At 32.2% G+C, this 11,076-nt stretch overlaps 2 protein-coding genes across 2 annotated transcripts in view; one reads left to right on the forward strand and one right to left on the reverse strand.

Moving 5' to 3' along the window:
- Nucleotides 1-336: 336 nt before the first annotated feature.
- Nucleotides 337-1,654, reverse strand: LOC111634062 (methyltransferase-like protein 24). The gene is made up of 5 exons (XM_023378744.1): nt 1,182-1,654; nt 929-1,100; nt 717-866; nt 498-654; nt 337-420 (listed from the first exon to the last, which is right to left on the reverse strand). The coding sequence occupies exons 1-5, from the start codon at nt 1,357-1,359 to the stop codon at nt 337-339; spliced, it is 741 nt and encodes a 246-aa protein (XP_023234512.1). The 5' UTR covers nt 1,360-1,654.
- A 3,061-nt stretch (nt 1,655-4,715) lies between these two features.
- The window catches only part of LOC111634064 (DNA topoisomerase 3-alpha-like), a 100,572-nt gene continuing 94,211 nt past the window's right edge, over nt 4,716-11,076 (forward strand). The window contains exons 1-3 of the mRNA XM_023378745.1: nt 4,716-4,863; nt 6,184-6,455; nt 9,529-9,604. Of these exons, the coding sequence (XP_023234513.1) occupies nt 4,807-4,863; nt 6,184-6,455; nt 9,529-9,604 (405 nt within the window). The 5' untranslated portion in view covers nt 4,716-4,806. The remainder of the gene's footprint in view (nt 4,864-6,183; nt 6,456-9,528; nt 9,605-11,076) is intronic.

Below are 11,076 nucleotides of genomic sequence, written 5' to 3' on the forward strand. Positions count from 1 at the left end.
TAAAATGTACCTAAATAATTAAAATATTCACACGAGAAAAACCAAAGATTATATNTCCAACTCCGACTGTATTAAGGAAGACCAAGAAAATACTAGCACTTTCAAGTATATCTGCCCTTCTTCCTGGTCACTTGGAGCCTCTATCCAATGTAGCATGCCCCAGGCTCTTTTTTGAGGTCAAAACTCATAAAGAGGGCTGCCATTAAGGCCACTGGTTAACAAAAGGTCCCATCCTACTTACTATCTTGAAAAGGCACTTGCTAGTGGGCTTCTTCCACCTTCATCACACCTTTCTCCATTGTGGCCAAAGCTAATCTATCTGCTGCTCTAGAAGAATTATTTCTTAATAGGTACAACTTCTATAAAATGGATGTTGTTGCTCTCTATCCCATAGATTTCCACGCATAAATGATGAATTTGCTGAGAAGAATGCAATATAATTATTACGTAATAAAATAAAAATAAATAATTAATTAATTAAATAAAAATATTCTTACATTAAAGTATTCATTGTTTAACATATGCCTTAACACATCCCATTCGAATCCCTTGATATCCATCTTCAGTACATCAATTGTTTCATTATGATGCCCCAAGAGATCCAGAAAGTAATCGAACGTTCTCATTTTCCATATCTTATTTTTTGTACGTATTCTAAATGTAAGATTTTATCTAAACTTTGTCAATAAAATATACAAAATTTAAATATTACTTACTTGTTTTCATTGACATCCGATACACCCAGATTATAAAACGAAATTTTTTTACTGAGATTCTGGTTATTTAGATCGATTCCAGGATCGAAAGCGTATACCCTACAACCATATTTCTCCATAGATTCATCAAAGGACCAGTCTCCATCTATCCTATTAATTTAAAAATTTAAACTTTCGCATTGTGATTTGTCTATTGAATTTATCATAATTACCTAAACGAATATACAATGCAGTTAGTTCTAAGTCCAGGTCCTGGCTTTAGACATACCACATTATTCCTGTCTACTACGTGATGTTTATCATCATACGTTCCATTCAAGGTCAAGGTTGTCTTACATAGAGTGGGTGGATGACGAATGTAAGCTAATAAAGATTCTAGTGTATCTTACGTAAAAATAAAATTACCAGTATTAAATCGAGAAAACATTTTAAAAAAAATAAAGAAATATAAACTGGAATTTTTACCTAAATTTCTTAACGATGAATCATACCAATCCAAATACAATATTTTCAATGTTCTATATCCCAATAGTAGCAATAAAGTAAAACAAATGAAAACAGGTAATATCCATTTATGTATTGAAACTTTATAGAATAAGATCGATGGAAAAGTTCGTTTAAATTTCACTTTTTGTCTAGCCATTAGATAAATACTCGTATATAAACATAATATTTTTTCAACATTTTATAGGAAATGCTTACAGCAAGACTAGTTTAAAAAGCAACCTACTTGTAGACCGGTTGCATACTGGTTGAAGGTCGAAGGTCCTTTTCTCCAAAACATTTCTTTCTTTCAAGTAGTCCTATAATTATTAAAATAACGCAGATTCTTTACTTCGAAATATCATTAAAATTATATAGTCCTATAAACAATTCGATATAAAACTAAACTATGAGAAAATTTTATAATAAATCAGTCGTTACAGGTTTAAAGTGACTGTATGCCTTTAGGCTATAACTAAATAAGCCAATAAAATTGCTGATCTTATCTATTTTCTGGTTTATAATATATTTCCGGGATGAACATTATTATCGGCAGTCATGGTTGATGATTTTAAATAAAAATCGAAATGTATAGAGTTTATTTAACTTTATTAATCTGTTATACGATTGTATTATATAATCGTATACACTGCTCATTTATTAATTAATCTAATGACTTAAATTTATAGTAATGAATTGTAATTGTGGTCACAGATAAATATTTATAAACTTGTAAAATGTTATTCTTTATTTATATATTTCTACCATTATCAACAACCTAATGGAATTCTTAAGATGAGTGACGAGTGACGGGGCACAATACAACAGGATGGACCATCTACGAGGGTTTTTATGACTCTTCAGGATTCAACACCACGTTTCCTAGAACCTTCTTCACTGTCCTATTGTGAGTCTAGTCGAGCTTATAATAAGCTTACTAAGAAGGCCCTGGTAGTGCTTTTTAGTTAAAAAGAATACTGTATATATATAAAAATAGAGGAATTAATTAAATAAAATTTTACAAATTAGACCTATATACAGGTAACCCCCGTATAACACGGGAGTTACGTTCCAAAAAATTGCCGTGTTATGCGAATCCGTGTTATACGAAACAAAGAACTAGTGCGAAAAGAGGGTTAGGTTCCAAAAATTAAAAAACATGCTGTTAATTAAATCCTTATTTAAATCGAATTTATTATTCATTTTTTTTTTTCATAGGTAAAATACTTATTTATTATTTAAGTAAATATTTTACCAGAGGATTATTCATCCTATGTAATGATCTCAGCATGAGCATCATCAACTGGTAACAGTTTTTGGGTGCGTTCGTTAATAGCGNGTATTTTCTCTCTCTTTTTCTTTCTCTCCCTCCCTCCCTCTCTCCTCCACTAATGGTTGGTGGGCAAATGTGGATATATGCAGTCTTATAGCTTCTTTCTTTGCTTAGCTAGCTGTTTTATCTTTTGATAAGGCCTTTGCTGTAATAACTCGTTGAGATATCCCACTCTGTGTCTTTTGCGCCCTCTATCTTTCTTCTGATAAAACATTCATCTGCTCCAAGTGCCGAATTAGGTGGCTGATCGTGTCGTTTCTCCTTTCCTCTATTGTTCTCAAAATATGTCTCTCCTGTGTTGCCTCTTCCAAAACATCCTCATTTCTCTTTCTCTCTGCCCGGGAAGTTTGCATCGTTCTTTGCTGGCACCTCGTTTCGAAGGCCTCTGGCTTACTTTTCTCTTCTATTCTGAGTTTCCATGTATCTGAACTGTACAATGCTATACTCCAGATGAAACTCTTAATGAATCACTTCCTAACATTGATTGATATATTTTTCGATGTTAATATTGTTTTGTTTTCTATAGAATGCCTGGTTTGCTTGGCTATTCTCACTGTAACATCTTTTCCACTTTTTTTGTTTGAGGTAATTATGCTTCCTAGGTATGTGAACTTGTTGACTTCTATTTTTTCATCATCCAAATATAGATGTTCATTCTTCCTTCTTTTTTTTTTAACATTTCATGGTGTCGGTACTATGACTTATTTTTCTGCGGTTTAGCAGTTGAAAAACACTGGTCCTAACTGATAAGATCCTAACCACCTTGTTTGGAGCTGCATTTGTAACTACTGTATTTACACATTACTTACACAGGGAATAATAGTTATTTTTGTTTCAGATTTCTGCCGACCGCATCAACAGTTATTTCTTCTGTAGAAGATTTCAATTTTCAAGTACTATGATTTTAAATGTGGCAGAAAAGAACGATGCTGCAAAGAATTTGGCCGAAATTATGTCTAGGGGTAGTTATAGACGCAGGGACGGTTTATCTCAATACAATAAAATTTATGAATTTGAGTATCGATTATTTAATCAGAACTGTACCATGATCATGACTTCTGTGTCGGGTCATTTGCTAAATCTGGATTTTGTCGGATCTTACAGAAAATGGTAAGATTGTTTAAATATTATAATTGAACTTTACATATTGTAATGTAAACAGATTCTATACTTTAAGATTTACAAAAAAAATAATATATTAATATAACACATTTTAAAAAATGTTATTACTAATGGGTCAAAAATCTAATCCGAACGGGTCGAAAAATCCCCAGGAATTATTCGGGGGTGGTCCGTTCGTATATGTCGGGCCCCGTCCCTCACCGCCCGGCATCCCCATTGTGGGCCTGGCCTAACCCATAATGGGCTTGCAAAAAGAGGCCCTCTTAGTGCCCACAGGGCGGAAAGAGTTAAAAAAAAAGACCCATTAGATAAAATAACCTCTTTGATTAGTTTTTATCATTTCGAATAGGAAAGTTCGTATCGCTTTTTCAACTTAAATGATTCCATTTTTTCCGGAGGATACACGTAATTTTCTGTTAATATCCTCAGCAATAATTTGCGCCCCCCAGAATGTCAGGCCTGTGCCTTTACAACCATCAATTTAAAGACGACGTGATTCCGCCATCTTTAAATTGTCCATTAATTATGAATATAGTGTGATTTAATGCAACACTCAGCATTTAAGATCAGTTTATTTATGAACTCAATCGACATTTTGTTTCAGAACAATGTATTCATAGACTCCATCCATTCATTCAGTACCACATCATCTGGCAGTCTTTTTGTTGCCTAACCCGACTCTGTCCTAACTAAACTCGTCTTAGTGTTTGAAAAGAGTTTATACAAAGAAAATTTAAAATTTAATAATACAGCTCGGGAATTTGAGAAAAAATGTAGGCCTATATATGAACCAAAATTAAATTTATGTTATTAATTGTAGTAAGTAGACTTACAATTGTTAAATATACACAGCAAACACGCAGACACGTGTTTATGCTATCGCTCTAGAAACCTCTGTATAGGTTGCTTTTAATAACCAGTCTAGATTATAACTTCGGAAGAATTTAATATCATTCGATAAACCAAAACATACTGTAATTTTTTTTTTTTTTTTTTTAAAGGCAGTAATAAAAGTCGTTATGTTGCTAGGCCTTTATGACTTACGTAAGCAAATACAAGGATTTTGGTCGGCAGGGGTCGCTTTTCATCATGGCGGCAAACGAATTGAATTTTAATGTGCGAAAATGAATAGATTCACAATGTCTGCTAGGAATGTTTCGCACTTTTCGTTCAGTTTTCCGTAATAACTTTTTACCGTCTACAAAAAGGGTGAGAATATCCAACGATCTCCTTTTGTTTCTATTTGTTTTAAGAGAAATTTATCTTCATAATTTTATTAGGGTTATAAAAACAGATTATCATTCAAAAAAACGATTTAAACTCGATTAAGATCGGTTCGTTAAACACATCTCTATTTAGTTTATAATTTATTGTAGATCTGTTAATATATATATATTGTATTGGTAAAATTGCAGCTCTGAATGAGTGGTTTGTACTCTTTCCTTAATTTTATTAAATCCCCTCGGTTTCTTTGAATTCTTTACTCCTGCGGTCAGTATTTTTCAACCTTTTTATCATTGTAGACTGGTAAAATTATGGATAATTTTATGTGGGTGGTAATTAAATGCATCTACAAATTATGCTTATTTATTACGCTTATATATGCTTGTGGTGTTACCGTGTGTTCTTTGTTACCTACAGTAACTCCTGATTACTATTTAAATGACGCCCGTAATTGACTGTGCCGGCGTCGGTATTTTCTCTCTCTTTTTCTTTCTCTCCCTCCCTCCCTCTCTCCTCCACTAATGGTTGGTGGGCAAATGTGGATATATGCAGTCTTATAGCTTCTTTCTTTGCTTAGCTAGCTGTTTTATCTTTTGATAAGGCCTTTGCTGTAATAACTCGTTGAGATATCCCACTCTGTGTCTTTTGCGCCCTCTATCTTTCTTCTGATAAAACATTCATCTGCTCCAAGTGCCGAATTAGGTGGCTGATCGTGTCGTTTCTCCTTTCCTCTATTGTTCTCAAAATATGTCTCTCCTGTGTTGCCTCTTCCAAAACATCCTCATTTCTCTTTCTCTCTGCCCGGGAAGTTTGCATCGTTCTTTGCTGGCACCTCGTTTCGAAGGCCTCTGGCTTACTTTTCTCTTCTATTCTGAGTTTCCATGTATCTGAACTGTACAATGCTATACTCCAGATGAAACTCTTAATGAATCACTTCCTAACATTGATTGATATATTTTTCGATGTTAATATTGTTTTGTTTTCTATAGAATGCCTGGTTTGCTTGGCTATTCTCACTGTAACATCTTTTCCACTTTTTTTGTTTGAGGTAATTATGCTTCCTAGGTATGTGAACTTGTTGACTTCTATTTTTTCATCATCCAAATATAGATGTTCATTCTTCCTTCTTTTTTTTTTTTTTAACATTTCATGGTGTCGGTACTATGACTTATTTTTCTGCGGTTTAGCAGTTGAAAAACACTGGTCCTAACTGATAAGATCCTAACCACCTTGTTTGGAGCTGCATTTGTAACTACTGTATTTACACATTACTTACACAGGGAATAATAGTTATTTTTGTTTCAGATTTCTGCCGACCGCATCAACAGTTATTTCTTCTGTAGAAGATTTCAATTTTCAAGTACTATGATTTTAAATGTGGCAGAAAAGAACGATGCTGCAAAGAATTTGGCCGAAATTATGTCTAGGGGTAGTTATAGACGCAGGGACGGTTTATCTCAATACAATAAAATTTATGAATTTGAGTATCGATTATTTAATCAGAACTGTACCATGATCATGACTTCTGTGTCGGGTCATTTGCTAAATCTGGATTTTGTCGGATCTTACAGAAAATGGTAAGATTGTTTAAATATTATAATTGAACTTTACATATTGTAATGTAAACTATAACACATTTTAAAAAATGTTATTAATGATTCAATATTCTTTTGTCTCCAACTATTATATTAACAGTTTAAGAGAGTAAGATTTCTCTCTTCAACTATGAAATAAAAAACAGCAAGTCAAATGACCATATTTCATTTCTTATATTGTATAAGTTGACTTTTTAAGCCTGAAAAAAATCTCTGCCAAACTAGGGGTTGATATAAACAGAGAGTATGGAAAATGCAATTTTTTCCCCATTTTTTTTTTTTCAGGTGAAGTCGATAGAAGAATAAACATTTGCAAGGAAATGTTTATTCTTCTGTTGGCTTCGGACAAGGAGAAGTTTGTCTTGTGCAGGGAAGAGGATTTTCTAAGTAGAGCTGCTGACTTTCTCAACCAATCCCACGCAGTGGTCTTACAGGAGGGTCCAACTCCGACTGTATTAAGGAAGACCAAGAAAATACTAGCACTTTCAAGTATATCTGCCCTTCTTCCTGGTCACTTGGAGCCTCTATCCAATGTAGCATGCCCCAGGCTCTTTTTTGAGGTCAAAACTCATAAAGAGGGCTGCCATTAAGGCCACTGGTTAACAAAAGGTCCCATCCTACTTACTATCTTGAAAAGGCACTTGCTAGTGGGCTTCTTCCACCTTCATCACACCTTTCTCCATTGTGGCCAAAGCTAATCTATCTGCTGCTCTAGAAGAATTATTTCTTAATAGGTACAACTTCTATAAAATGGATGTTGTTGCTCTCTATCCCTCTGTACCTCAATTTGAGGCAGTTATGCTTGCCAACACTTGCCAACAAAAAGTTTTACTCTTTGTTACCAAGCATAATTACTTTCGTTTCAATGGGAAAGTGTATCTACAAAAACAAGAGGTTCCAATGAGCTCAACATTGTCTGCCATATTAGCAGAAATAGTCACAAGGCATGTTGAGCAAAAGATTTTTAATTTCCCCCTCACATTAGTATATTCACTAATATATCTGAGGTATGTAGACGATATTGTTTTGGCATGGCAAGACGCGGAGGAGGATTTCCTTGCGAATGTTTATTCTTCTACAGAAAGTATGAAATGCAATTCTTGTCTACAGAGGGCTAAACAAATGAAACAGTTCTAGTTTGCATCAGTTTCATAACTCTGGCAGGCTACCACAAATACAATTTGTACCATGTATTGTAATTGAGGATATTGTTATCTGTTATCTAATATTAGAATCAGCGTGTACCAAAACATATAAATTAAATAACATTACAAAACTTTCACTTATTATAATCAGAAATTCAAATACAATTATCATTATGTTACACATATCATTATATGTGTAACATAATGATATATGTTTAAATATATGGATGTGCTAAAGAATTTAAATCACTGAAGGAATATATTACAGTTCTTTGCTATGTTAATATGCAATGTCAGAAATGACTTTTGTGAGTGGAAAAAGTAAAAATCCTTGATGTTTTAAGGATATGAAACAATACCCATTTTGGATTGCTGTTCAAATACAAATGCCTGAATGACAAGTAACATTTCTTACTGTGGTTAGTTAAATGGAATATAAACTTTGAAAAAATTGTTCTAAAATATTAATGTATTTTAAAAACAAGATAAATTATTAATTTATTGACATCTGAAAATAATCTGAAAAATAAAATCAATGTGATTAAAATGAAACAATAACATTAAAACAGTGCAATTTAAAACAAATTATTAATTTATGGTATTGAAACTAATCTGAGAATTGTTTTGTTTTAATTGTATTAGTTTTACTTCTGAGATTATTTTCAACTGTCATGAATTAATAATTTATTTTGTTTTAAATTGCATCAATATTTTAATGTTATTGGCACACAATATTCTATTTGCTGTAATTTGTAATTTAAGTTTTTAATATTTAAATAAAGTTTTTAATTTAAGTTAAGTTTATTAAGTTTTTAATATTCTGTTTTTTGTTCTGGCTTAAAACTGTAGATTGCTGAATATGATTGAAAATGTTAGGCATAAATAGATTAATATTTTAAGGTTTTTTGAAAGAGTGTTTTGTTGGTGAACATTGCACAAAAAATTTTTAAGTTAGCAACATGTTATTAAAAAATATTAAAGTAATATTATTTTCTGCAAATACATCATCACTGATTTAGATGTGTAAGCAATAATGAATAATAATGTAATGAAATAAATAATGTTTAACTTAAATGCATGTTAAAGAAATGAAATGTATGCAAGAATTTTAGGAGAGTTAGAAGATAATTCAAGATAAACTGAATGACTTCTATTGCTAAAAGAATTTCTCTATTTATACAGTACATTTTTTGGTGATGTAGCAAGATTAGGTATTTGGGAAGACCATTGAGAATTGTTTTAAAAATAGATATGGAGACATCTGAAAATGAGGTTGTATCTATTGAAGGGAATATCATAAATAACATTTCAGAATATGTCAAAAGAAAAGAACATTTATAAATTTACATGAATAAATATTTTCTTATATAATAGTTATAATACTTATATAAGAAAATATTCATGTATATTTATAAATGTTCTTTTTATTTTTATTTAAATTTGTAAAAATTAATACAGTTAGTCCCTAACTTATGTAAGGCTGAATATAACTTTGAACTCAGATAAATTTTTTGGTACAATTGTAAAGATATATATAATTTGATAGTGTCCATATAATTTTATGATAATGCAATCAGTGTGGGTCAGAAATTAAAATAATAATAATAATGTATGAAACTGGTTGAATATTAACAATTTGTTTTGCTTTATTATGTGCCATTCTAGCTATCTCACCATTTAATTTTTTAATGATATATGACATTATGTGGTTTTTGTAATTTTGGAATAACAGGGATATAGAAGCAATATTATATTAGTCATTCCAGAAATTTTATAAAATTCTATTAATGGAAAATGTATTTGCATATGCCAAGGGACAGACTATTCTTAATTTTGAATTTTACAGTATCAAGTAATGAAATTTATATATTCAGCTTGTAATCAGAATTTGTAACTTTTGTTTAAAATAGGCATGGATGCAATCCAATCAATCTTTTTGATGCACCTGTTGTTATGGAATGTGAAAATGATTATGTGAAAATTAAGGTGGGTATAAACAATAATATATACTTTAAATAGTTTTAATATTAAAATTTAAAACATGATTTTGTTTCTTGATAAGATCTAATTTATATATACAGTCAAACCTCTGTTTTCAAACTTAATCTATTCCTGAAAGTTGTTTGAAAACTGATTTGTTCTATAACCAAAATAAATTTTCCTATAAGAAATAATATAAAATGGATAAATTCATTCCTAACTCACCCAAAACAAAACTTTTTTATTTACCTTTTTAGCTGTATTTCATGCATACAAATGTCTACAAATACAATATATTGATATTATCTATATTTATATTTATTATTAATATATATTAAAAGCAAAATGTTCCATCAAACTAAAACTAACACTTTACAAGGAAGTACTATGTGAGATAGCAGAAATTCCTATATTAGAAATAGTCTTTAATAATAACATTTCGTGAATTACGCAACAATTGTTGTTGTTCTTAGCTACCTGAGAAAGCCTCCCGTTACATTTTCTCAAAAGCAACATGACGCTTTCTCATGAACTATTAACCTTTGCATGGCCGAAATCGCTGGTGAATATCACCAGAGACGGCCGAAAAGAGTCAGTTGCCGCCGTTTCTCTGGATAGAAGTCGTCAGATAGCAACTGGACTTTGTTTTTTTGTGCCTCCTATTTGGATTATTTGCAACAGGATTTATTAAGTGCCAAAGAAACTTGAATGAACGTCGTCGCTAGAACTTTGGATTAAGTCAAGAACTGAATTATCAATTATCAGCTATTCAAGAATCAACCAAACTCCAGGTATTTATCACCCTGCGAATCATATGTGAACTCTCGCTCTCCACGACAACACTTAATCCCGTTGATTTTTAAATAAACCATTGTTAATTGTTAAGTGTATCTGAGTCACTTCCAATGATGTCTCTAGAATCGACATTACAAATCCGTCTGACCACGTACGGGACCGCTCGCGCGACGGCGTGACGTAATCGCTGTCTCGGTTTCCGTGTTTCGAGAAACACGGTGGTGTCAATCCTGACAGGGTACCAAAGAGGTGCCGACCCGAAAGGTCACAGATCGTTACGGGAAAAACTACCCGAGTCAGTTTTCGTCACTCGCCATTTGTGTTTTTATCTTCAGGCCGAACATGCGAACTTTCCCGTATCTTTCGTCATATTTACGGGGTTTAATTTTACCTTGCAAACTTCGCTGCGCTAACGAGATTTGCTTAAGAATATTGTCGTTAATTCCAAATGACCCATGAAATAAAAGTAATTACTTGTTTGAAAATGTATATCGGTTGTTTTACGAATCCAATTTACTTGTGTTTTCCAGATTTCGGTGGTCTCGGATCTTCCCGACGTCGGTCAAAATTTGCAAGACCATTTAGCCGTTCCTCTTTACTTTCATCTAGACTTACCAGTTTCTGTAAATTTAGCTAAAGTCAAGTCTTTCTATCAAATATGGAATTATATCGTTCACGGATCG

This window comes from Centruroides sculpturatus, unplaced genomic scaffold (assembly GCF_000671375.1).
Source record: "Centruroides sculpturatus isolate CEXI.00-Female unplaced genomic scaffold, Cexi_2.0 scaffold701, whole genome shotgun sequence".
Taxonomy (NCBI): Eukaryota; Metazoa; Arthropoda; class Arachnida; order Scorpiones; family Buthidae; genus Centruroides; species Centruroides sculpturatus.